Consider the following 27,513-nt stretch of genomic DNA (forward strand, 5'->3'; position numbering starts at 1 on the left):
TCAAGATTGCCAAGGGCAGAGCACGGGTCCGGGTGAGCTGAGGGCATCCCGCATGCAAGCCTCGGTGGCATCCTGAGCCGCGGCAGTGAGGGTGACCTCGCGTTCGACAGTCTCGACTTTCTCCAGCGCATCCATCTGCATGGGTCCAGGTAGCCCTGGCAGCGGCGTCGGAAAGGGCAGAGGTCGCGGCCGCAAGCTTCTCCTTGGCAGCGGCGGCTGCCTCGGCGGTGGCAGCGGCGACGGCTTTGTGCTCATAGCAGCGGCGGCGGCGGCCTTGGGTTCGGTGGTGGTTCCCAAAGAGTCAGAGGGATCGCCGGCCATGGGGACATTGCAACACAAGGGGAAGCGGAGCGCAGGATACTGGGTACGGAAGAGGGCAGCGGAAGGAGAGGATCAGATTGATCCGGTGTCTTTGATATCATGTAAGTTGGGAATAGTAGATTGATTATATAGGTGTACAAGGTACAAGTATATATAGGTGTGGCGGCTAATGGAAATAGAACCGTACTCAGATACTCCTAGTCTAATACAACTCAATCTACAGTGTGCCGGATTAGGACTCTGGCAACATGTATGTGGGCCGGCCGGCCATGATATAGGCGCATGGGCCAGACGAAATCTAATACCCAAAACTATGAGCGTGTTTTGTTACCGGCCATCGTACACCACGCCGCATGTGCGGCGTCACCGCAGCTGAGGCATCAAAAATGGACGCCGCACTCTTTGGTGAGAATCCAACCTGTTTACGTTGCAATCTTCTGTGGCTACCTAAGTAGTCTTATCAACCAAACAGAAGCTTCTGTTTTTGTGGCGTAGCCACAGTTTAGGCATGGCGTGTTGTGGCTGGGAACCAAACACACCCTAAATGTCTAACACTAACCCTACTGGGTCCTTAGAATATTAGTTGACTATGCACAAGATAAAGTAATAAGCTATCATTGGATTCTACACAATGATATTTATGATAGCTATCATTGGTTGATTCTTGAGTGGTCCTTTGTTTTTCTTCTTGTTCTAGCCTTGCTAGGGCTTAGCTGAAGTTTTTTCCGTTTGTTTGGCTCAGTGTTTGTTTTTGTGTTTTAATAAAATCTAACAGTGGGGGCTTCTCCTGCTGTTTTCCTGGTTCAAAAAAATATTTTTTTAATGTATTGAGCAATAAGATTTCTCCTAACATTGTTAGCATAGGCGCCTGATAGGGCTGTTATGGGCCTGGTGTTAAGGCCCATGCGGCTAGTGCCTTAGGGGTTAAGTTAGATTGATAAGGCAAGGATCACCGTTGATTAGGTGTTTCTATAAACCCTCCGGATCATTGCCTATATATATATATATATATTGTACCCTGTACTCTTGATAATCAATCTATCAATCCCGAGACATATTTGCTCTCATGGTATCTGACGCCTAGGTCAGGGGACCTCTCTTCCGCTGCCTCCGCGCAGCCGACACTCCGTCGCGCGCGTCCACCCTCCCCCGCGCCGGCTTCTCTTTGCCGTTCTGCACCCTCCCCTGCACCATGTCGCCTACCCCTCCATCCTCTCCCAGGGTCACCGACGCCTCCTCTGCCACCATCTAGGACGACGCCATCGCCCAGCGCACCGCAGAGGACCGCGCCAACACTGCCGCCGCCGATGCCCAGCGCATCGAGCGCGAACGCGTGGCCGCCCGGGACGCAGCCCTTGCCCGCGCTCAGGAGGCCGAGGAGGAAGCCGCCGCCGCCGCGAAGGCCCACGACGAGGCCGCTCAGCGAGCCAGCTCCGCCCTGGCTCGCGCGGCCCAGGCGCGCGCGGCTGCTGCTGCCGCCATGGCACCACCAGAATCTTCTGGCGCGACCCCTAGTGGCCCTCCTCCACCTCTTACCGATCTGCGCGCCGCCCTCCTCCATCATGAGGCCGTGGCTCTGCTGCAGCTCCACTCCCAGGCCGTCGCCGTGAACAACATCCACAATCACGTCATCACGGTCCTTGACGTCGACTCCGGCAACTTCAACTGCTGGCGTGATCAGTTCTTGCTCATCTTGGCAAGTTCTCCCTTCGGGATCATGTCCACGCGGAGCCTCCAGTCCCTATCTCTCCTACCTGGGATCGGATGGACTGCGTCGTCAAGGCCTGGATCATCGCCACCCTCACCGACGACTTGGCGGAGATCATCTTTGCCCAAGGCTCCACCGCACGCCATGCTTGGCTTGCCGTCGAGTCTCAGTTCCTCGGCAACCAGGAGGCTCGCTCCATCCACCTGGAGACGCGCTTTCGGAACTTCGTCCAGGGCGACCTCTCCGTCACCAATTACTGTCGCCGGTTGAAGAAGATGGCGGACGATCTCACTGCCCTCGGCGAGGCCGTGACTGACCGGACCCTTGTCCTCAACGTCATTCGCGGTCTCAACGAGCGTTTCAGCCACGTCGACACCCTCCTCCGTCGCACACATCCCTTCCCCTCCTTCCTGGAGGCACGCGACGACCTCATCCTTGAGGAACTCACCTTGGAGAACAGGAAGGATGCTCCCGCCACCGCTCTCGCTGCTACCTCTACGGCGAACAGCACCGCCCCTGCGTCTTCCGGCTCGGGCTCCGGTAGCGCTGGGGGTGGCTCCAAGTCCTCCAACAATCGCCGCAACAAGCGCAGCGGCGGCAAAGGCGGTGGCAGCACTGGCGACGGTGGCGGTGGCCAGGGGCCGCGCCCCTCTGCTGGTCACAACCAGCCGCAACCCACCGGCCAGCAGCAGCAGCAGCCTACTCCCGGTGGACGCTGGCCCAGCTACTACAATCCCTGGACAGGCACCATCCAGATGTGGCCCGGAGGCCCCCGCCCTCCGCTGGCGCCGATCCCGGTGCCCCCTCATCTACAGGCGCAACAGCAGCAGGCGCAGCAGCAGGCGCTCGTCACCCACAGCCAGGCTGCTGCCGCTGCACCCGACGACGCCGCACACTGGGTCACCCCCGGGTACTGCAACCCCGTGGCCGGCCTTCCCTCCTGGGATCCGACGGCGCTTGCCTCCGCTTTCAGTACCACGTCCCTGACTCCACCTCCGTCTAGTGACTGGTACTTCGACTCAGGTGCTACCTCCCACATGACCTCTCAGTCCTCCTTTCTTTCACATATTCTTCCTTTGCGGTATCCTACTCCTTCATCTATTGTCGTAGGTAATGGTTCTATCATGCCTCTCACCGCCACTGGCTCCACAGAGTTGTCCTCCTCTTTACGTCTTAATAATGTTGTGTCACCACAACTTATTAAGAATCTCATCTCTGTTCACCAATTTACTATCGACAATAATTGTTCTGTGGAGTTTGACCCCGCTGGTTGTTCTGTGAAGGTTCTTCCCTCCCGGACCGAGATCGTCAGGTGCAATAGCTTCGGGCCACTATACCCCCTGCGCTTACCTCCAGCTCATTCCCTTGTCGCCCAGGACTCCTCCCCGCTGTGGCACCGGCGACTTGGCCACCCCGGCCATGAGGCGTTGTCCAAGCTTGCGTCCAGCACCTCGCGTCATATTAGTGATTGTTCAGATTTGTGTCATGCTTGTTAGTTAGGGCGTCATGTTCGATTTCCCTTTTATTCGTCCACCTCTCGTGCGTCTAGCAAGTTTGATCTTATTCACTGTGATCTGTGGACCTCCCCGGTTGTCAGTGTTTCTGGTTATAAATATTACTTGGTTATACTTGATGACTGCACTCATTACTTGTGGACATTTCCTCTGCGACTCAAATCTGACACTTTCAGCACGCTGGCCCAGTTCCTCGCCCACGTCTCCACTCAGTTTGACACACGTGTCAAATCTGTCCAGTGCGACAATGGGAAAGAGTTCGACAATTCGAGCACTCGCCACTTTTTCCTCGCTCAGGGCATTCATCTTCGCATGTCCTGCCCCTACACCTCGCCTCAGAACGGTAAAGCTGAACGGATTATTCGTACCATTAATAATGTTGTTCGCTCACTACTCTTCAGGCGTCCATGCCTCCCTCCTATTGGGTGGAGGCCCTCTCCACTGCCACTGTCCTCCTCAACATATTGCCTACCAAGACTCTCCAGTTCTCTACGCCTCACTTTGCACTATTCGCAAAGCTGCCTACGTATGATCATCTTCGGGTCTTTGGTTGCAAGTGTTACCCCAACCTGTCTGCCACCGTTCCTCATAAACTCGCTCCTAGGTCTGCTCTATGTGTCTTTTTAGGCTACTCCGCCCACCATAAAGGATACCGCTGCCTTGACCTCTCCAGCAATAGAGTTATCATCTCCAGGCACGTCATCTTCGATGAAACGGCCTTTCCCTTTGCTGAGCGTCATGGCCCCAGCAATCCAGCGGAACTCGAGTTTCTTGATTTTACTGATGATGTTGTGCCAGCTCCTATTGGACCCTCGCACACGTTGTTTCCTGCAGGCATGTCTCCCAGCACCTCCGATGTTCCTGCTGCCCCTGCCGGTCCTCGTGTGGCCGAGCTTGGGGCACTCCCCGGTGACACCAGCGCCCCTGCCAGTCCTTCTGTGATTGTGCCTGGGGCGCCCGAGGCTGCTGACAACGTCCCGGTGCCGGCGCTCTACATCCCGCCTGCGCTCCGGTCACCGGCAACCCCCTCCGCGCCACGCGCGGCCACGGTGCAGGCGCCAGGAAGCCCTCCCGCGCCACACGTTGTCCCCGGCGGCTCCCCTCCCGCGCCACGCGCGGCCCCAGCACCGGCCAGTGTGTCTGGCAGCACGTCCCCGCGGCTGCTGTACGTCCCGCCCACGCTGCGCGTCGGCTCGACGTCCCCTGCGCAGTCCGCAGGGTTTCCCGCGCCTCCTCAGGCGCCCCGTGGGCCTCCACCGGGATTTCCACCGCTTCGCTCGGCCCGCGACTTCACGTACCATTACTCGCGTCGCCCGCGACCTCCACCGGTCGTCCCAGCGGCTCCTGCACCGGTTCCTGCATCAGCAGCCCCGCTGCCGGCGGCCTCTTCATCGGTCCCTGCAGCAGCTGCCCCACTGCCCATGGGCGCGGTTGCTGTCCCTCCGGTGGCCAACCAGCACTCTATGGGCACCCGTTCGAAGAGCGGCTTCCGGATGCCTACTGCCTACCATGCTGTGCCACTCTCTCCGGTGCCGAAGACCTTCCGTAGCGCTCTTGCTGATCCCAATTGGCGAGCGGCTATGGAGGAAGAACACAGTGCTCTCCTGCTGAACCACACCTGGGATCTAGTGCCCCGTCCGCCCCGGGCCAATGTTATCACTGGGAAGTGGATCTTCAAGCACAAGCTTCAGTCTGATGGCTCCCTCGAGCGGTACAAGGCACGTTGGGTCCTCCGTGGTTTCACCCAGCGGCCCGGTGTGGACTTTGATGAAACCTTCAGCCCTGTGGTGAAGCCGGCTACCGTTCGCACGGTGCTGTCCTTGGCGCTCTCCCGTCGCTGGCCCATTCACCAGCTGGACGTGAAGAACGCCTTTCTTCATGGCAATTTGACTGAGACGGTGTATTGCCAGCAGCCATCCAAGTTTGAAGATCCAGTTCATCCGGATTTTGTCTGTCTTTTGAAGAAATCACTCTATGGCCTGAAGCAGGCTCCTCGTGCTTGGTACAGTCGAATGGCTACTTTCTTGCTGTCTATTGGGTTTGTTGAAGCCAAGTCAGACACCTCACTCTTCGTCTACCAGCGTGGTTCCGACACAGCCTACTTGTTGCTATATGTTGACGACATTGTCCTCACAGCTTCATCATCAGACCTTCTTCGGCGGATCATCTCAGCACTTCAGCGAGAATTCGCCATGAAAGATCTTGGTGAACTACATCACTTCCTCGGCATGCATGTTCAGCGAAGTGGTGATGGACTCCTACTCTCACAGCGACAGTACATGCTGGATATCCTCGATCGCGCCGGAATGGCTGAGTGCAAGCCATGCTCTACTCCAGTGGACACCAATCCTAAGGTTGCTGCCGCTGAGGGGGCCCCTGTGTCTGATGCTACCGACTTCCGCAGTCTTGCTGGAGCCCTTCAGTACTTGACATTCACCCACCCAGACATTGCATATGCCGTTCAGCAGGTCTGTCTTCACATGCATGACCCTCGGGAGCCTCACCTCGCTGCTCTGAAGCGGATTGTTCGCTATGTTCGGGGCACAATCCACCTCGGTCTCCTGCTGCGACCTTCCACTTCGACTGATCTTGTCGTCTACACCGACGCTGATTGGGCTGGTTGTCCGGACACTCGCAAGTCCACCTCGGGCTATGCAGTGTTCCTTAGTGACAATCTTGTTTCTTGGTCCTCCAAGCGCCAGAACACAGTATCAAGATCAAGTGTTGAAGCTGAATATCGCGCAGTGGCTAACGGAGTTGCAGAGGCAACTTGGCTACGCCAGCTTCTCCTAGAGTTGCATGCCCCTCTTCGGCGCGCCACACTGGTGTACTGCGACAACATCAGTGCCGTCTACATGACCTCCAACCCGGTGCAACATCAGCGCACCAAGCACATCGAGATTGATCTTCACTTCGTCCGGGAGCGAGTCGCCATTGGTGATCTCCGTGTTCTGCATGTTCCCACCTCTTCGCAATATGCAGACATCTTCACCAAGGGGCTGCCTACCTCAGTGTTCACGGAGTTCAGGTCCAGTCTAAACGTGCAGAGTGGCTGACGATTCGACTGTGGGGACGTGTTAGCATAGGCGCCTGATAGGGCTGTTATGGGCCTGGTGTTAAGGCCCATGCGGCTAGTGCCTTAGGGGTTAAGTTAGATTGATAAGGCAAGGATCACCGTTGATTGGGTGTTTTCTATAAACCCTCCGGATCCTTGCCTATATATATATATATATATATATATATATATATATATATATATATATATATATATATATATATATATATATATATATTGTACCCTGTACTCTTGATAATCAATCTATTAATCCCGAGACATATTTGCTCTCAAACATGTCTAAAAAAGGTCACCAAATAAACATAATATGATACTGCAGGTTAGTTATTTTATAACATAAAAAAAGCTTATTCGTGCGAAAAGCTGAGGTTAGACTCTAGAAAAAATTTAGGACCTGTTTGTTTACCCCCCCCCCCCCCCCCCTGCCTGAACCCCCAACAACTAATATTTAAATAATGTATAGTATGAAAACCACAGAAAGATCCACCATACCTCGGCAAAATGTTTGGATAGAAATAGAAGCTTTCCTTGTTGAAAGAAATTTCTTGCGAACAGTAAAGGTTCGAAAGTGACCCTGCACAATCCTGGAAGCATTGTCCAGAATCTCACCACGTCTGGAGTCCAACACAGCTATCTGACCAGCCCGGAGAAAAACTTTTGTTCTGCCAAGCTGAAGAATACAATCAGACACAAAATAGGTATACACCATTAAATTGTATTTCCATGAAACTAGTTTATATTAATGCCGCTTCCAAGAGGTGTTTCTATGATTCACCATCACAACAGGGTTGCACAAATGTTAATGCCCTTGAAGGGCAAGTAAGAATAAACAGCCCTTCAGTTTACCTTCAAATTTTATAAAACTCTAAACGTCAAACATAGAAGCACCTCTCATCATATGCAACCTGTGTAACAAATTTTTTTTGAGCGGCAAAAACTGTGGGGATATGTTGTGTAACAATTGCCTGGTGGTGATAAATTTCTTTTTTGGTGGTGATTAGTTTCAAGACATGAGCAGTAACTTATGTCCTTAAGATCTTAGCTAAACAATACACAAAGTCAAAAATAGAGAAAACAATAACACAAAGAAAATGGCAACCAGAGAGCTCATAAGTTCTAGTTGAATGCGTGAATGCAGTTGAATGTTCTTATCTTAGTGTTAAAATAAACTGAACACAAAAGAGGTACGCGATAGTTAACAAGATTGCTGACAAGTTGCCTGGTTGGGAAATGGCCACGATGCATCTAGCTGGGAGGGCTACCCTTGCCAGTGCAATGTTCACGCCAATACCTATTTATCAGCTCATTTCCTTGGAATTTTCTAAATGGGTTGTTAAAGCAATTGACAAGATTCAAAGAACTTTTCTTTGGAAAGGTTGCAAAGAGGTGAATGGAGGCCATTGCCTTGTCGCTTGGGGATGGGTCAAAAGACCAATTGATCTTGGAAGACTGTGAATTCTTGATCTAGAAGTGATTAGATGGGCATTGATAATGAGGTGGTTATGGCTTAAAAAGACCCAGCCTGATCACATATGGGCTGGACTTGATATCATAGGATTGTTCTCCATCTCAGTAATGTCTACTGTACAGGATAGCAGCAGGACACTATTTCAGCATGAAAATGATTGCATGGGAAATCCTTGTCCATCTTCCTCCATCTCTGTGTATGCATACAACGAGACATTGTCAACCGAAGAACAGACCAGGAGGCACAAACAGATAAAACTCAGATCCGTGATATTAAAGATGGCTCATCAACAGAGGCTTTATTTGAATAGCTTCAGCTATATGGGTATGGGATATATTATCTGAGGTTGACCTCACCCCTGGAGTGGAGGATCAGCACTTATGGCCTTATGGGTGTCTTCTCCTTTGGGTCAGTTCATGACAAGATCAGCCTATCATCGTTTCAATGTGGGAGCTGTTGTATTCGAGCCATAGAAGGAAATTTGGAGAAGTTCGGCTCCACCTCACGGCCAATTTTTTGTTCGGTTGGCATCCCGAAAGTGTTGGACTTCTGATTGTTTAGCCCATCAAGGTCATGATCATCCTGAGCAATCCCTCTATGTGATCAGGAGTAAACTGTACAACAGTTACCCACTACATGTATGTTCTCAAGCAAAGTTTGGATCTGTCTTTTCATTGGTTCGTCTGCAGCATCAGGCCATGGCTAAATAATCTCATTTTTCATTGAGATTATGGTGCTGAACCCCTAGTTACGCACAACATATATATGAAAAAATCTCATTTTTCCCTGGTGCCAAGCATTGCAGCAACCAACAAGGTTTATAAGCATCATCACTAGGGGTTCAACTCCTCAGTGGTGCTGTTGGCTTAGGAGATATGGAAGCACAGGAATGAATGTATTTTTTGAAGGGGCTTCAACTGATCTAAATGCTATATTTGCAGGGCATTAGGGATGTGGCCAAGTTGTGGTGTATGCCGGGTGGGGGGGTGGGGGGGGGGGGGGGGGGGGGGGGGGGGGGGGAAAGGCCTCAATAGTATTAGCCATAGGAGTTGTGTCGATGTTGCTTGTTGTAATTTCCTTTAGTGATTGGCAAATCCTCTCTTGTACTGAACCGTGGCCTGATGGACTTAGTAGGGAGTCTTCTTAGACTCCTCTTTCTTCTTCTTAATATAATGATGTGCCCCGCTGCGGTGCATTTGAGAAAAAAAATGGCCCAAGTCTGGATAGAATTAGGATACTTTACTTGAAAGTTCTCCAGGTTTAGTTGCCTTAGGATCCTCTGTGTCAGTGATCTCTCATCAAATCTGCAATAGTGAAAAAAAGTACATGGTAATCTTTTACTCTATAATTAAGTGATAGTAAAACTTCCAAAGAGAAATATGACAGAAATACATTTATACTACTGAGAGATGCCATATTCTGACATTCTAAAGTACTCAACAATAATGTTAGCATATAACCTTTCATCCATATGTTCTGGCACAAGAAGTCCAAAGCGGTTGATGAATTCAGAGTATGTTCTCCTTGTGGGATAACCAGCAAGACTTATCCTAATAGCTTCAAGTACACCCTGTAACGAAACCAAATAAATAAACTAAATTAGTAGCACAATGATTCCAAGAATGAAGCATATCAAAAAAAAAAGATGAGTTAAACCGAACGGAGAAATCATTGAAATGAATCAAACTTCAAAAGACTGCTACATTAGGGTGTAAGAACAGAAAATCATTGGAACTAACCCCACTCCGCAGTTGCTGTAGTACACTGCCATTTTCAAACTTCTGAGGGCAATTCAGAGAATTTGGTTTTATGCAACGGATGTAATGAGGCTCCGTGGAGCTAAGTGTCTCCATTAGTGCTTGGAGTTGTTGCTGTTGGGATTAGATAACTGACCATATCATAAGTATAATCAAATAAAAATAAAATTGAAATTAACATGCATTATTCTTGGGGGCTTTCAAAGAATTACTCTCCACACAACACACAGGGAGAGAGGAGGGAGAGAGAGATTCATGACGAAAACTCAAATGAGTTCCTTTGACTGCAAAAGTTCAAAAATTATATATATGAAATACTAGATTTTGAACTATGCTTTTGCCTGTTTCTTTGTTGTTTCCCTTTATTGTTAGCATGCAAGCAATACACATTTATTTGTACCACACAAATAGCTGTAAACAAATATCTAATGTGCACTGGCCAGAACAGTAAAGATAAATAACCCAGAAACAGTAAGTAAAGCAAAAATCTGGAAAAACAAACAATTATGCCCAGAGGAAATAAAGAAAACAGTAACGTGCAGCACTATACCTTAAATCGTGAAGCTACTGAAGAAAACTTATAAGATGATTTCAATGGATCATCTTGGTGTGAAGCAAAGAGACCAGAAATAAATGAGCATTTTGAAGAAGACAAAAGATTCTGGTGCTCTGCAATAACATAATCTCGGTTCTTCTCCAAAAATAAATCAGTTTGGTAGGTCACCTACAAAAAGTAGACCATTCATTGCCACATGCTCTAACCTAGTCAGAGCAACAAAATGCTAAGAATAGCTTACAAGAAATGTGATTCACAGGACATGCCTTTCCAGCAAAATGCGACAGGGCGAAATCTGTCTTTGAGAGCTTTGGTTTTTCTAGTCTCGGGTGTGCTCTTAAATTCTGAAATAACTTCATCGCAAAAGTTTCATGTGTTGATTTTCCAAGCATGCTGTTTAACAAGACTAGAAAGGAGTTAGAATTTTGAACTCTTAAGTGTTTGATAGCACAGTATGAAAATCCTACCATGCTTCATCCAAAAGTGAAACTATGCCTATTGGTTTCTGCAAAACAAAAAAAGAAATAGCACAATTATATAAATCCACACATAGATGAAACCAAATAAAATTTCAGCACTAGATATATATTCAATGATGCCATCGACAAGGATGCAACTAGTCATTTTCTGCAAATTTGGTAATATAAGTAGATGATATTGAATAGAATATGCGAGTTAAGTCAAATATCCACTTAGACACATGCCAAAAAAGACTTCTAAATGTTAAAGACAGTGATTAAAGGTACAGTTACTTTGAATTATTTTTCATATATTTAGATAATATGCTAGCATGAAACATAAATGGAGGAAAGATTCCGACAAGAAAAACACATTCAGTGATATATGTTAGAGAAAAGAAAACACATGCAGTGATATACCATCTTTTTCAGAAGTTCAAATGTTCAGTTACATTACATGTACATCAGAAAGCAGAAGGATGTACCAACTTTCCTCCTCATAAGTGTACGTCTGTAACCAGTGCTATATGGATTACGTTTTTATAGAAAATGCACATTACTATTAAGATCAAGGTTATAGCATAACTACAGCAATGATACTTCCGTAAAATGGCAAGTACGATTTAGAAACTATTGTCAACAGGAAAATTGTGCATCAAATCAACTTATGCCCTATTTAGATTCAATGGGAGATAACCAACACCTTTAGCTCTGTTTCAATTTTAAAATTATTCTGGATTTCGTTTAGCACTCTGGCCAAGATATGTTAAACAATTGCTATATATTGCAAAGCTACAAACATCATTACAGATATAGGCGCCTACCACAATCAGAAGGGAGAAAAGAAAACCTTGAAAAGTTTAGTCAAAGCTGGTAAAGGTAAATCAAATATAACTACCATATCATATTCTGTGCAGAAACAATTTATGAACACAGAATGTAGCAAACTTCACGGGCACATGCCACAGGCATGTCAAGACCTTTGTTCATTATATGTGCACACTGGTATGAAAACTAAAAGAAAATGTGAGCAAGCAATACAAAATTGGCATTCATATCACCACAAATAACAGGGGATATTTCAAATGTAACTATAGATTCTTTTAGTTTTAGAAGTTTAGACCTTTTCAATAAGATCCAATATATCTTGGTTATCAACAAATTCAATGTAGCTCCAATTAATTTCTTCTGTTTTATATTCCTCCTGCTCCATCTTGAAAACATGCTGGATCAAGAAATTCAAAATACAAATGAATCAAATATGTTTGTGATTCTGAGGAAGGACATAGGCAGGGTCATAAAATACCTTATTAAAATGTTGTTGAAGCTTTTCATTAGCAAAATTGATGCACAACTGCTCAAAGCTAGCAGAAGGAAGGGCCATCAGAAATTTGAAAAGAAAAATAGATTTAACTAAATAATCTTTCAAAAGTATTAACAATAGCGTTGAAGAATCTTCATGTGAAGTAAGACAGCTAACAGTGTCGGTTGGAATTGCATTGTACTACAATGTAGCTTTCAACCTGCTCTTTTGTGTGTGGGAATGTTACAATTCATCATTAAAAGAATTCAACCAAAGTGCATGAAACTAAGTAAGTGCTGGTGTATTATATAGGGCCATCAGCTTCAGAACATGCCAACTAGTCTACTATACAAATTTTATCAATCAAGTACAAACACTATAAGGAATAACTAAGTGCATTAAAAAAAATTTATTACCATGAATGAGATTTTTTTCCATTTGAAGTTCTCTTACAACCAAGGGCAGCCAACAGAATTCTTATTCCATTCAAAAGTCCTTGCCCAAGAGCGTGCTATGCAAGAGAAGCCAAGAGAACCAAGCATGTCTAACATTACTGAGTTGCGAGCTAGCTCGTTATTTGCTAATCAAATCTGGCACTGGTGTTTGTTAACAAAAATTAGCATTGCATAAATAATTGTGGTGGTATTATTTCGAGGCAAACAGTTCCTTCAAGAATGGCCAACATAACAAACTTCAAAGTTTGGTCAACCTGCTTCTTGACAGGGGAACATTAGGCTTTTTGTTGTCTTCTTGAAACTTGAAGAAAATACAAAATTTAGCATCACATTAATACAATAATACTTGTACTAGGTAATATTTTTTAATTATGAAGCTACTTGAAGAATAGCCACTGACACAAAGCTAAAATTTTGGCTAGGCCTCTGCTTATTAGTTTGAAAGAAAGACCGAAAGCCTGACCTGTTATATTTGAAACACTCAAAACCATAGATGTCCAAGACCCCAATCTGTGACCTAGACTCCTTGTCCTGCCCAATGGACTTATTAATGTTGTCAACAAGCCTGCAGTAGCCACACTATAAGCAACGCATTGAAAAAATGTAAAGCAGTTCACAAGGAGACATGGTCATACCAATCAAAGAGTCGAGCATAAACAGTCTTTGCAAGAGTATCACGACCGATGACAGCTGCAGAACTGTCAACTGCCTTGATTATGTTTCCTTCAGGAGTTTTAATTGTGCGATAGCACAGAGTTGAAAGCAAAAGGCTTGCATCAACCCTGGAAAAAAACAAACAAACAACTCCCATAAAATAATGCGTAGACATAACATATTAACATAATTTATAAATCATTTTAAAAATGTCCATGAATTTTTTTGGTGATGCTCACAAAGAACCAATGCATGTGATCATGAGTACTGCTAATATCATATATTGCCCCAAAAAATAACAGAGCACATAAAAAGGCAATGTCTAAAGCACTAACTAAATGAGTAAGGCACTGTGCTTCTCAAAAAGTTAGTTTTCAAATGAAGAAGTGGATTGTTTGATGAGCATGTTAAAATAAAGAGAAGGCCATGGGACATACTTATGAATCTAGAAAAGTTAACAGAGTCATTGATGCATTAAGGTATTTCTTCACTACATTCAAAGCTATAATATCTCACAGCTTGTAAAGAAAACAAAAGATAGTAGCATTTGTCAATTTGCTTGAACAACAAAGCTTATTACAGAAAAAGCTACCTTTTTATGTAAGTGTGAAACTTGGGGAGCATATTCCTCTAAAATTTTGGTTACTAAATAGGAGACTCTGGGTTTTGATGTGAAGGGTTCATGGTGAGGCAACACAAATTATCAGTCTATGATGAAATAGTTTATGGAAAGCTGGGAAAACAGAATCAACAATAAGTAGCATATGCAAACACATAACTTGGTCTGAGAGAATTAGCAGTATGAGCCTATTATGTCCACAACAGAAAGTAACATGTTCACTTTGCAGTTTTGTGATGCACAGCACCAGTGACAGGAGACTAAGATAAAGATTAATAAAATACTCACATAAGTAAATCAGCAGCCATCTGGAGATGGAATTTACATTTTTCATCCTTAATAACAGAGGAATCAAACTCCTTTCCAGGAGAAAATTCAATGTTTCCTAGATGAAGGATAGCAGCCACAATTCGGAATATAGCTTCCTGAGAGTGCATGGTAGCATCACGAGTCAAAATTATTTATCAAGAGAAACAAGAATTTGGTAATTTTCTGTGCTAGTGTTGGAATGAGGGAAAGATGAACCTGATCAGAAAAACATATACCAACAATGTCCATAGCTCTCCGTGTTTTTAAATATTCTTCTGCATCGCTGACCCCTTCTAATTCATACATATGGCTTTGATTTAGGTAGTAAAAGTTCCTAGGATGAGCAAGCTTGTATTTATCTGCATCCTGGTGATACAAATTAATAATACCATAAAGTATCAATTGTGAGCTAAGTAACTCTGAACTGCAGCACATACAATGTTACTTATGTAGACAACATACATTGATAAATATTGAGCTATGAGGAGGTTTAACCCAACAGAGTCCTCAATCTCTCATGACAATGAAAATAATTCCATGGAGTAGTTGTGATAGGAATCCGATCCCTACCGATGCGAGTTCGTAGGTTGTACGAGTGAGAGAGGGGAGGGCGAGGCTGGAGGCACGCTCGACGGCTTCTGGGCGCCGTGGTCGCGCGCAGAAGAAGAGAAGGAGGCGGCTAGGGCTACTGGGGTTCTTGTAGAATGACAGAGAAATGGGAAACACCACACACCCAACATGGGGGGGGTGACATTCATATATATAGCCAATATGGCAGGGTATAACAGGCATGTACATGCTTTACATAGCAGGTGCTAATCACACTGATTTGTGCCGTTGCCTATTATATACTTGGCTAATATACACTTGCCTAATATATCTATCAGCCGCCCGCAGTCGAAGCGTCAGGATTCCGGATGCAGAGACTGGACCGAAATTCTTCAAACAGCTGAACCGGCAACCCCTTTGTCATGATGTCAGCGAACTGAAAACGTGACGGCACATGGAGAACTCGAACCTCGCCGAGAGCCACCTTCTCACGGACGAAGTGGATGTCAATCTCGATGTGCTTGGTACGGCGGTGGTGGACCGGGTTGGCTGTCATGTAGACAGCGCTGACGTTGTCACAGTAGACAACTGTGGCAACCTTCAAGGGAACATGAAGTTCCTGAAGGAGTTGACGAAGCCAACAGCACTCGGCAACCACGTGAGCAACAGCCCGGTACTCGGCCTCCGCACTGGACCGGGACACCGTGGTTTGCCGTTTTGAAGACCAGGACACCAGACTGTCGCCGAGGAAGACGCAGAAGCCTGATGTAGAGCGGCGGGAGTCTGGGCACCCGGCCCAGTCAGCATCGGAGTATGCAATCAGCTTGTCGACTGGCCCAGTGCCGATGTGGAGACCAGCCGACAGTGTGCCCTTCACATATCGAAGGATGCGCTTGATCAGCGCGAGGTGAGCTTCGCGCGGGTCATGCATGAAGAGGCACACTTGCTGTACAGCATAGGCCAGGTCGGGGCGAGTAAGCGTCAGGTACTGGAGAGAGCCGGCGAGACTCCGGTACGCGGCGGGATCAGCGACAGGAGCGCCCGCCGAGGCAGAGAGCTTGGCACGAGAGTCAACAGGTGTCGATGTCGAGTGACACTCGGCCATGCCCGCCTTCTGGAGGAGGTCCACGGCGTACTGCCGCTGGCTGAGGAAGAGGCCGTCGGAGGAGCGAGTGACGGATATACCCAGGAAGTGATGTAGTTCCCCGAGGTCCGTCATGGCGAACTCAGAGTGAAGGCGAGCGATGATACGTCGAAGCAGAGCGGCCGAGGAAGCCGTGAGGACGATGTCGTCGACGTACAGCAACAAGTAGGCGGAGGAGCTGCCCTCGGAGTAGATGAAGAGGGAGGCATCGGTGGCAGAGGCGACGAAGCCGAGCTGTCGGAGAAACGTGGCGAAGCGTTGGTGCCACGCTCGAGGGGCCTGCTTGAGGCCGTAGAGGGAGCGCTGGAGGAGGCAGACGGCGTCGGGTCGTGCTGGGTCGACGAAGCCGGGGGGCTGCTGACAGTAGACCGTCTCATGCAGGTGGCCATGAAGAAAAGCGTTCTTCACATCCAACTAATGGATAGGCCACTGGCGAGATGCGGCGATGCTGAGGACGGCCCGAATAGTGGCCGGCTTGACGACGGGGCTGAACGTCTCGTCGTAGTCGACGCCGTGACGCTGGGTGAAGCCGCGGACGACCCAGCGAGCTTTGTGCCGAGCCAAGGTGCCATCGGAGTGGAATTTGTGCCGGAAAATCCACTTGCCGGTGACCACATTGGCGCCAGGAGGACGAGGAACGAGGCGCCAGGTGTTGTTGTCGACAAGGGCCTTGTACTCCTCAGCCATGGCTGCACGCCACTGAGAATCAGCAAGACCCCCCCTGTAGTCGCGCGGAATGGGCGAGGCAGTGGAGCCGGTGGCGACGTGAGCTGCTGGAGGGAACCCGTACCGATCGACAGGCCTGAGGGAACCTGTCTGGAGGCGCGTCACAGGTCGGTTCGGAGGCAGTGGCGGTGGCAGTGGCGGAGCAGCCACCACAGCCGGAGCAGCCGCCATGGCTGGAACAGCTGCCACGGCTGGAGCCGGGGCCGGCTGTTCGGAAACAGCTGGTGTCGGTGAAGAAGTGTTCGGTGCAGCTGGAGCCGTGCGGCGCCGGGTGTAGACCCGAAGGGGTGGGGGAGCGACCGGTGCAGGTGGAAGAACCGGGCCAATCTGGAGGATGGCCGGGTCCTCAGCGAGCTCCTCCAGATGAGCTCGATGACGCGGCTGCTCAGCGTCGGGTTGCGACGGAGCGACCGCTGCTGCGCGTGGCACCGGCGCTGGTGTTCCTGCAAGAAAATCCAGAGAGCTTGGCAGCGCACTGGTGGAGTCAGATTGAAATGGAAATGTCGTCTCGGCGAATACAACATGACGGGAAATGATGATCCGTCGTGTTGTTAGGTCGAGACACCGGTAGCCCTTATGGGAAGAGGGATAACCAAGGAAGACACAAGCGGTGGAGCGGGGGGCCAACTTGTGTTTGGAGGTAGCGGTGAGGTTAGGATAGCATAGACAACCGAATACACGAAGAATAGTGTAATCTGGTGGCTGCTGGTAGAGTTGCTCATAGGGGACTCTATGGTGAATGGCTGAGCTGGGGCGCCTGTTGAGGAGATAGGTGGCTGTGGTGAGCGCCTCGGCCCAGTATTTGGGTGGCATGTGAGCGTGGAGGAGGAGGGTGCGGCATATATCGTTCAGAGAACGGATGATGCGTTCAGCCTTCCCGTTTTGAGGGGAGGTGTAAGGGCAAGAGAGGCGTAGGTGAATACCGCTGGAGGCAAAGAAGGTGGTGAGGGCAGTATTGATGAACTCAGTGCCATTATCAGCTTGTACAGCCTTGACAGGAAGGCTAAACTGTGTGTGGACGTAGGCGCAAAAATTGATGATGTGAGTGGCTACCTCAGATTTGCGGACGAGGGGGAACGTCCAGCAATAATGTGTGAAATCATCTAGGATGACAAGATAGTACTGCGCACCAGAAATGCTAGCGACCGGGGACGTCCAAACATCACAGTGTACAAGCTCAAAGGGGAGAGATGAAACTGAACTGGAATTACCGAAGGGCAGCCGCACATGCTTGCCAAGTTGACATGGATGACATAAAGTAGGAGCTGATTTATTACAGGAAATGGAATTATTGTTCCTAAGCAAATCTAGAGTGGCAGCCCCTGGATGACCAAGACGATGGTGCCATAGGTCAGTGGAGGTGGCGAGGTTGGCCTGTGGCGTGGCGGGGACGGTGTAGAGGCCGTCGGAGCTATTGGAGCGAAGAATCACGCGTCGGATCTGCAGGTCCTTAACAGAGAAACCAAACGCGTCAAATTCGATAGTGCAATGGTTGTCACGAGTGAATTGACGAACTGAAAGTAAGTTGCGCACTAAGGAGGGGGCAACAAGAACATTGCGAAGAGAGAAGGGGGAGGTGCGGCCAGGTAAAGTGGAGTGACCAGAACAGGACACAGGCAACTGATGCCCGTTGCCGACAGTGATGGAAGAAGAGGAGGAGGGATGACGAGATAGAAGTATACCATCCGAGTTGTGCATGTGGGAGGTGGCGCCGGAGTCCATGACCCAGCCAGAGTTCTGGAGCGCCATTTGGTTCAAGGCGGCAATGAGGCCGGCTTGATCCCACATCGGTGTTGGTGGAGGTGCAGCGAAGTGCGCCTGCGGGTTGGTGCCCATGAGCCCCTGGTGACGCCCGCCCTGGGCATTGGGGTGCTGCCAGCCAGGGCGAGGGCCCTGCAGCCAGTCGCCATGTGGAGGAGGACCGCCCTGGGGGGCCCAGGGGGTGTAGCAGAACCAGGGCACCATGGGGCGGTTGCCCCCGTGTTGCTGACCGCCACCGCCGCCCTGCTGCCAGCCGCCGCCGCCGCCCTGCTGCCAGCCACCACCCTGGCCGCGCCAGGGACCCTTCTTGCCGCCCTTGCCTTTCTTGCCGCCCCCTGGACCCTTGGAAGGGGCAGAGGGAGCGCTGGAAGTGGAGGAATGGCACTCGGCAGAGGTGCAGCTAGAGCCGGAGGCGGCTACCATAGCGGAGGCCGCCGTGGTCTTCTCATCGTTGGCGAGGCGCAGTTCCTTGAGGGAGAGCATCTCGCGCGCTCTGATACCATGTAGAATGACAGAGAAATGGGAAACACCACACACCCAACATGGGGGGGGGGTGACATTCATATATATAGCCAATATGGCAGGGTATAACAGGCATGTACATGCTTTACATAGCAGGTGCTAATCACACTGATTTGTGCCGTTGCCTATTATATACTTGGCTAATATACACTTGCCTAATATATCTATCAGTTCTCCCGGCTCCCTAAAGGAAGCCAAGCAATTATGTTGGCTATTTTTCCTCCCATCATAAAGTGTCTTACACAACAACAAAGCCTTTAAGTCCCAAACAAGTTGGGGTAGGCTAGAGTTGAAAGTTCTCCCGGCTACCTAAAGTGTCTTACATCTGCTTATATAACTCTCCTCCTTGCTAATAATAGGAAATAAATAATAATAAATTGGGCCAAGCCCGTAATTCCCTGCGCCTCTAGCCACTAATGGCCCTCCTCCGGGTGTACTGAACCCCGGTCATAACATCTCTCCCCGCCTGCGCAAACAGCTCGTCCTCGAGCTGGAAGTCGGGGAAGTGCTCGCGGAACTCGTCGAGAGGCTCCCAGGTAGCATCCTCGTCCGGAAGGCCGCGCCACTTGATCAGCACGCGCCAGACACCACGGCGTTGCTGCGCCTGCAGCGCCCGTTCTGGTCCCGGCAGAACGCGACCATCGAGGACCGGCGGAAGGGTGGCCGGAACAGCCGGCGGTTCTCCGCGTTGCCGCTTCAGCAGCCCCACATGGAAGACGTCGTGGACGCGGGCGCCCTCCGGTAGCTGCAGGCGGTAGGCGACGCGCCCAATGCGCTCCAACACCTGGAACAGTCCTGCGTAGCGAGGCCCAAGCTTGCGCCCGGCACGGGGGTCCAGGGACTGCGCTATTCTGTGTAACAGCCGCGGCCAGACCCAGTCGCCGACGGCGAACTCCAAGTCGCGGTGGTTGGCGTCGTAGTACTTCTTGGACAGCTGCTGCGCCTGCAGGAGGCGCGGGCGCACCTCGGCGAGGATCTCATCACGGCTGCGGAGGAGGGCGTCAGCAGCTTCCATCCGGGCCATCCCCGGCTTATACGGCAGGATGGGCGGCGGGAGACGGCCATAGACCACCTCGAACGGAGTGGCGCGAAGGGCGGTGTGGTAGGAGGTGTTGTAGCAGTACTACGCCTAGGCGAGCTAGTCCACCCACGCATGCAGGCGGTCACCTGTAACACACCGCAAGTACATGGCAATCACCTTGTTCACCACCTCGGACTGGTCGTCAGTCTGCGGGTGGAAAGTCGTGCTCATACGCAGCTTGACACCAGCCATCCGGAAGAGGTCGCGCCAGACGTGGCCGGTGAAGACCGGATCCCGGTCGCTGACGATGGAGGAGGGAAACCCGTGGAGCCGGACGATGCCGTCGAAGAAGGCGCGAGCGACGGAGGTGGCAGTGTAGGGGTGGCCGAGCGCGATGAAGTGCGCGTACTTGGAGAAGCGGTCAACCACCGTGAGTACGACGGACTTGCCGCCCACCTTCGGGAGGCCCTCGACGAAGTCCATGGAGATATCCGCCCATACCTGGGACGGAACCTCCAGCGGCTGCAGCAGTCCCGCCGGCTGCAGGGTCTCCGTCTTGTTGCGCTGACAGGTACTGCAGGACCGCACCCAGTCCTGCACCAGCGCGCGATCACCAGGGATGTAGAAGTCGGAGCGTAGGCGGTGGAGGGTCTTCTGAATGCCCTCGTGCCCGGCCGAGTGCGCCAAAAGGAGCGTCTGATGGCGCAGGTCACCGTGGTCGGGGACGAAGAGGCAACTACCATGCAGGAGTAGCCCGTCGTCAAGGCGCCACGGCCCCTGCAGGTCGCCCGCCTCAAGGCGCCGAAGGAGTAGCTGCGCGTCCACCGTGGCGCGGTGGATGTCGTCGATGAAAGCGAAGGAGGGGCCTGAGCGAGCGCACATGGCAGCGCCCACGCTGCTGTCCTCCTCAGCCCCGTGCTCGGCATCGCGGCGGGACAGGGTGTCCGCCACGGTGTTGAGGCGCCCGGGGCGGTATTCGACGGTGAAGTCAAAGCCGAACGGCTTGCTGATCCACTGGTGCTGCAGAATGGTAGACAAGCGCTGGTCCAGGAGGAACTTCAAGCTGTAATGGTCAGTGCGAATAAGGAAGTGGCGCCCCCACAGATACGGGCGCCAGTGGAGCACAACTTGCACCAAACCGATGAGCTCCCGCTCGTAAGCCGCGAGCTTGAGATGGCGCGCGGCGAACGGCCTGCTGAAGAATGCGAGAGGTCCAGCACCCTGGTGGAGAACGGCGCCAAACCCCACGCCGGACGCGTCTCAGTCTATCATGAATAGCTTGTCGAAGTCAGGCATCTGGAGGACGGGCCCGGTGGTGAGGGCGCGCTTAAGCGCCTGGAAGGCCTCCTCTGCCTCCGTGTCCCAGGCGAACGCGTCTCGTCGCAAGAGACGCGTCAGGGGCGCCGCGATGAGGCCGAACTCCCGGATGAATTTCCGGTAGTAGCCCGCCAGGCCCAGGAAGCCCCGGAGGCCCCGAGCGGAGCGCGGCGGGGGCCACGCAGCGACCGCCGCCACCTTGTCGACGTCCATGGCGACGTCGTCCGCAGAGATGACGTGGCCCAGGTAGGCCACGGACATCGCCCCGAACGAGCACTTCGAGCGCTTAAGGTGAAGACGGTGCGCCCGAAGCTCGTTGAGGACGATGGCAATGTGCTGCAGATGCTCCGCCCACGAAGAGCTGTAGATGAGAATATCGTCGAAAAAGACCAACACAAACCTCCGCAAGTAGGGGCGAAGGACGTCGTTCATCAACGCCTGGAATGTCGCCGGGGCGTTGGAGAGGCCGAAAGGCATCACCAGGAACTCGTAGTGATCGTGGTGTGTGCGGAAGGCGGTCTTGGCGATGTCGTCGGGGTGCATCCGCACCTGGTGGTAGCCCGAACGCAGGTCGAGCTTGGTGAAGAAGCGAGCCCCATGGAGCTCGTCGAGAAGCTCATCCACGACCGGTATGGGGAACTTGTCCTTGGACGTCTTGGCATTGAGGGCGCAGTAGTCGATGCAGAAGCGCCAAGACTTGTCCGCTTTGCGGACAAGGAGCACGGGCACCGAGAACGACGAAGTGCTAGGCCGGATGATGCCCTGGGTGAGCATGTCCTCGCACTGCCGTTCCAGCTCGTCCTTCTGCAGCTGGGGGTAGCGGTACGGGCGCACGGCGACGGGAGCGGTGTCCGACAGGAGGTGGATGCGGTGGTCGTACTGACGGGCCGGTGGAAGGCCCTGCGTCTCCTCGAAGATGGCGCCGTGCTGCTGCAGTAGGCGGTCCAGCAAGGGCTGCTGAGAGTCGACGGAGGTCGCCGCCACATGCTGCTGGGGCGCGGCCAAGTTAGAGCCGCCCACGCCCTTCCAGAGGACACGGCGACCCTCACGCCAGAAGGCCAACGTCATGGCCTCGATGTCCCAGAGAATGAGGCCCAAGGTCCGCAGGAAGTCGACGCCGAGGATGAAGTCGAAGAGCCCAAGTCGAGGCCGACGCATGTGATGGAGAAGTCCTCGCCCCCGATGCTGATGGGGATGTGACGGGCGATGCCCTCGCATCGCAGGCGATCGCCGTTGGCGACGATGACGCAGAGTTGCGCCCCCCTGGTGGGCGGAAGCCCCAGGCGGCGCATGGTTTTGTGGGTGGAGCCGGTATCGAGAAGGGCCAAGAGGCACTCCCCCTTGACCATCACCGGCAGCAGCATCGTGTTCTCCGTCCGGATACCTGCAAGTGCATGGAGGGACACGACGAGAGCGTTAGCAGCCGCCTGCCCCTAGGCGGCCGGCTCCTCTGGTGGTATGGCCGCGTCCCCGTCCTCGACGGGCGCGTCGTCCTCCTCAATGTAGTCCCCGGACTCCAGGTAGAAGAGTCGCTGACACACATGCCCAGGGACGTAGGGCTCGTCGCAGTTGTAGCATAGTCCTTGGCGACGACGTTCCAGCTGCTCCGCCGGTGTAAGGCAGCGAAACGGGCGCGCCGCGGGGGCCGCATTGGCCGCAACGGGGGCCTGTCCCGCCTGGGCCGCCCCGGGTGCGCGCGCCGGAGGAGGCTGACCCTGACGCAGAGCCGGACGAGCGGCTCGAGGAGGCGGCGCTAGCTACATGGCAGCCGCACGATGCTCAAACGCCCGGGCGTAGTACATGGCCGTCTGGAGGTCCGGGGGTCACGCATCTCCACGTCCACCCGGATATGATCCGAAAGGCCACCAACGAAGAGCTCGGCCCGCTGACGCGTGGAGACGTCCCGGGCGTGACATGCCACCGCCTGAAAGCGATCGGCGAACTCCTGCACAGTGGAAACAAATGGCAGCCGGCCCAGCTCAGCCAACCGACTCCCGCGGATCGGAGGGCCGAAGCGCAGACGACATAGCTCCTTGAAGCGCTCCCACGGTGGCATGCCCTCGTCCTGCTCGAGGGCATAGTACCAAGTCTGGGCCGCCCCCCCCCCCCCCCCCCCCCGGAGATGATAGGAGGCGAGCCAGGTACGGTCGGAGGCGAGCATGCGCTGACCCCGAAAGAATTGCTCACACTAGTTGAGCTCCAACTTGGTAAAACTTGGGCGGCGGCGGGTCCTGTGTGGCGGCCGAGGGCGCCGCGCCCGTGCTGTCCAGCGAGAGCGACGCGGCGGAGAGCGTCGGCATCAGGCTGCCGCCATGGAACAGGGGACCGTCCACCCCACCGTAGAGGACGCCCAGAGCCAGGGCGCCGCCATGCGCCATGACAGCCCCGGTGGTCGGGAGCGGCGGTAGGTGCGGTTGGGTACTGGTCGCCGTGTAGATGGGTTCCGACGAACCGGTGATCCAAGCCGGAAGCGGTGACAGTGACGACGGAAACCTGATCTGCTGGATGGGGACACCCTGGGACAGCGGTGGCGCGGCTGGGAATGAGGTCGTCGCAGTCCCGTCGTAGGGCATCCCATACTGGTACGAGATGACCAGCGCCATGGTCGCGGCCGAGGGCGGCGGCGGCGGCGGGGGTAGCTGCTGTTGGTGTGGTGGTGGAGGAGGTGGCAGCTAGGGCTGCAGCTGGGGCGCATAGGGCCCGACGAGGAAGGCCCTGATGCCCGCCACGGCCTGCCCTAATTCCAGGATTGCGCCTGTCATCTGCTCCGGGGTGAGGACGAGGGCGGCGGGAGACGACGGCGCCGGGGCAGAGGGCGCGATCGCCCCTGAGGACGCCAGCGCGCCCAATGCCGGCGCGCCTGATGTGTGGGGCAGCAGCGCCGACGAAGACGCTGGTGGCGACGGGTGGGTGTGCGGCGGCGGCGGGTGGGAAGAACTCAGTAGAGGGCTGGACATGATCGAACCAGAGATCTCTGATACCAGATTGATAGGAATTCGATCCCTACCGATGCGAGTTCGTAGGTTGTACGAGTGAGAGAGGGGAGGGCGAGGCTGGAGGCACGCTCGACGGCTTCTGGGCGTCGTGGTCGCGCGCAGAAGAAGAGAAGGAGGCGGCTAGGGCTACTGGGGGTCTCTCGGCTCCCTAAAAGAAGCCGAGCAATTATGTTGGCTCTTTTTCCTCCCATCACAAAGTGTCTTACATCTGCTTATATAACTCTCCTCCTTGCTAATAATAGGAAATAAATAATAATAAATTGGGCCAAGCCCGTAATTCCCTTCGCCTCTAGCCACTAATGGCCCTCCTCCGGGTGTACTAAACCCCGGTCATAACAAGTTGACACAAATATTAAAATACCAAATTCAAACAAAGTTGAGGAAGAAATGATTCCACAAACAAAAGCATTTTGTTGTCTGTTGTGCAAATCCTTCTTTACGAAAATTGGCTATTTATGATATACAATGCTACCAGTTAAGCATCTATGGCAGAGTGGTTAAAAGCACCCAATTCATAATTGGTCAATTTGTGGACTCAATTACAGCTGGATGCACGCAAACAGGAACTGCATAAACGAAAATGTCCATTTACTCCCCCAAGTTTTTCAGTTGTCCAGGATAGCCCTCTAAACTATTTTTTCTGCTTCACTTTGTCTAATGAAAATACTATTCCCTCCGTTCCAAATTGTAAGTCATTTTGGCTTTTTTAGAAACATAGTTATTACTATGTATCTAGACATAGTGTATATCTAGGTGCATAGCAAAAGCTATGTACCTAGAAAAGCCAAAACAACTTACAATTTCGAATGGAGGGAGTAATATATAGTCACTTCACTCCATATTTGAGGTGAAGCTTCACTTCTTAGTGGCATTTGTCTTCTTTTTGTTTCTCTTTACACAAGTTGTATTTCAAGTTGAAACTTATGTGAGATTATAGACGACAACATACCCTATTTTATGAAATATGTGCATAATCTTTCATGACTAGTTGCATATATCGGTAGCACCTGAAATCAGTTTAATCCTCAGGAAATGGAAAATTTGTCCTTCCCTGGAAAACAATGTAGGGGATTTTCCAGATCCAAATTTTACAGCTTCATGTTATGGGGAACATCACAATTAGTCTCAGGGATAATAACTAATATAAAAACACTAAAGGTGTGTAAACAAACCTTCCCAGATGCACAAAGTTGATAAAAGCAGTGGTAATTCCTTTCAGATTCAGAAATTTGCACAACACGAGACCGTTCCAGGAGGTAAGTTCGAACTGCAGCCCCAGATATTCTACCGGATTTGTCAAATTGAATTTCAACAAATTTCCCAAATCGACTGCAGTGAAATAAAATATTAAGTAAACATATGGGTATATAGAAGAAAGCAGTACACCTACTAGTAATATACTATCATGCCTATCTACAACCTTTTTCTCACACCTATGAGCATACTGATATAAGTGCCTAGCTTCATTTCTTTTTATAATGAGGATTAAACCTAAAACGCTAGCACCTTTGAAAAATTAATAAGCATAGCACCCTCACCGTTCAAAGACTATCAAATAAAAGATGTATATAGTTGTATGGCCAAAGAATCAAACAAGCATTCTTTTTTTATGAAAAATAGTCAAATAAATTGATTGACTCCAAGAAAATTAATGAAAGAAGTAAAGAAGTTCACCTGGAGTTATCATTTCTCACTGTCCGTGCATTACCAAAAGCTTCCAACAGTGGATTTGACTGCATTGAAATGAGAGCAGGATAGATGCAGAGTTGAGAAAACATAAAGCCTTCTATAGGGCATGTTAATCATGCACCAAAAGAATTGATGAGAAAACTGAAAGTTACCTCTAGAACTTGTTGCTCCACAGAGCGGATATCACCAATTGCACGGCCCCCAACAAAAGTAAGATACCGCATAATGAGTTTGGTGGTCTCTGTTTTTCCAGCACCGCTTTCTCCACTGACTAATATGGACTGGCTGTGGTTCTCGCTAACCATAGCTCTTCAAGAAAGAGAAATATGCCATGTAAAACTCCATATTCTAATTTCTAACTACCACGCTGCAAGCTGGTTTCCATGTTTCATACCTGTACGATGCATCAGCAATGGCAAAAACATGTGGACTCAATTCACCGAACTGCACACCTCTGTACTGCTCCATCATATGCATATCATACATATGGGGGAGCTTTGCAAAAGGATTTACAGCAATCAAGATGCGCCCTGTGTATGTCTGAAGAAACAACAGAAGCGTCGGAATAATGTATGGCACACATAACACCAACATTAGCAACATGTTCCCACAAAACACAACATATGGGCTAGCACAGATCGGCAAAATAATCCCTTCCCTCAATTCCACATACATTGGACCCGTACATGATCTTACACGAGACCACTAGCCCACTATCCTCTTAGAAAGACTTCTTACAGGATACGAGTAATGTGCAGCCAATGGACATTGTGAGATTAAAAAGAGAGTAGAAAAGATGGAGACACTCACGTAGATCTCGTTGAGCGTGTATCGGAGTGCGAGGTTGCAGAGCACCCCAGGCTCGTGGAGGTAGACGAGCTTGGTCATATCGTCGACGCCCCCAAGATCGGCCTCCGTGTCCCGTGGCAGGACCTTCCTACCGTCTACTACAGCCTGCCCACACCACAGACCAGCCACAAAGATAATAACCAAACGGGCAAACCAACCCAGCCACGAAGCTAGCAATTCGACGAACACCTATGCTGCAGCTGCAGCGGGGCTTGGAAATCGAAACGATGGGTTGTCTGGGTCGTTCCGCCCTCACCTTGACACCGGTGGATAGGACGACAGCGACTGAGGACGGCGAGGACGGGGAGGCGGGCGAGGAGACGACCTCGGCCTCGGCCCAGGCGAGTTCCGGGTGTTCCACCCACACGGCGGTGCCGGGACGAAAGATCATTGCGGCAGCGGCGGGGGTAGGCGTCGCAGCGGTGGCGCTGCGGTTTGTGGGGAATCCAGGCGATTGGAGTAGGATTGCCCATATGGAAGGAGAGGTGGTCGGGATTCAGGAAGGGAGGGAGATGGCGGAAGTCGCGCTCGAGCGCCCGCGTGTGGGACGAACCGACCGTTGGAGGAAACGGCGGGGCAGGAGAGAGAATCAGAGAATGTGTGGAAGACGATGGATGAACCGAGCATTTTTTTTGTCTTCCAAATTACGGTCGTTTTATAGGGTAATAATATGAGTTTTTTTTGTTTTGTTTTGAACTTGGCCCATTCATTACTCAGCTGAGAAATCGTCAGAGACAATTA

General features: G+C 51.2%; 1 protein-coding gene across 4 annotated transcripts in view; it reads right to left on the minus strand.

Annotated features, from left to right (window-relative positions):
• LOC136526172 (protein OPAQUE1-like) overlaps positions 1 to 27,376 on the minus strand; it is a 39,102-nt gene extending 11,726 nt beyond the window's left edge. For 3 of the 4 annotated variants that reach the window (XR_010776532.1, XM_066518934.1, XM_066518943.1), the window contains exons 1-19: positions 27,029 to 27,376; positions 26,734 to 26,877; positions 26,318 to 26,463; positions 26,076 to 26,232; positions 25,909 to 25,967; positions 25,407 to 25,563; positions 14,415 to 14,564; positions 14,178 to 14,314; positions 13,252 to 13,398; positions 13,080 to 13,181; positions 12,165 to 12,222; positions 11,982 to 12,083; positions 10,868 to 10,905; positions 10,667 to 10,793; positions 10,395 to 10,568; positions 9,827 to 9,958; positions 9,548 to 9,657; positions 9,331 to 9,391; positions 7,112 to 7,289 (exon numbers count right to left, since the gene is read on the minus strand). Coding sequence is in view for 3 of the 4 variants with exons in the window: in XM_066518934.1 (XP_066375031.1) it covers positions 7,112 to 7,289; positions 9,331 to 9,391; positions 9,548 to 9,657; positions 9,827 to 9,958; positions 10,395 to 10,568; positions 10,667 to 10,793; positions 10,868 to 10,905; positions 11,982 to 12,083; positions 12,165 to 12,222; positions 13,080 to 13,181; positions 13,252 to 13,398; positions 14,178 to 14,314; positions 14,415 to 14,564; positions 25,407 to 25,563; positions 25,909 to 25,967; positions 26,076 to 26,232; positions 26,318 to 26,463; positions 26,734 to 26,877; positions 27,029 to 27,163 (2,314 nt within the window). In the remaining variant the exon portion in view is untranslated. The remainder of the gene's footprint in view (positions 1 to 7,111; positions 7,290 to 9,330; positions 9,392 to 9,547; positions 9,658 to 9,826; positions 9,959 to 10,394; positions 10,569 to 10,666; positions 10,794 to 10,867; positions 10,906 to 11,981; positions 12,084 to 12,164; positions 12,223 to 13,079; positions 13,182 to 13,251; positions 13,399 to 14,177; positions 14,315 to 14,414; positions 14,565 to 25,406; positions 25,564 to 25,908; positions 25,968 to 26,075; positions 26,233 to 26,317; positions 26,464 to 26,733; positions 26,878 to 27,028) is intronic. The other variant, XM_066518937.1, reaches the window with a different exon arrangement.
• Positions 27,377 to 27,513: the final 137 nt, after the last annotated feature.

Source organism: Miscanthus floridulus, chromosome 2 (genome assembly GCF_019320115.1).
Source record: "Miscanthus floridulus cultivar M001 chromosome 2, ASM1932011v1, whole genome shotgun sequence".
Taxonomy (NCBI): domain Eukaryota; kingdom Viridiplantae; phylum Streptophyta; class Magnoliopsida; order Poales; family Poaceae; genus Miscanthus; species Miscanthus floridulus.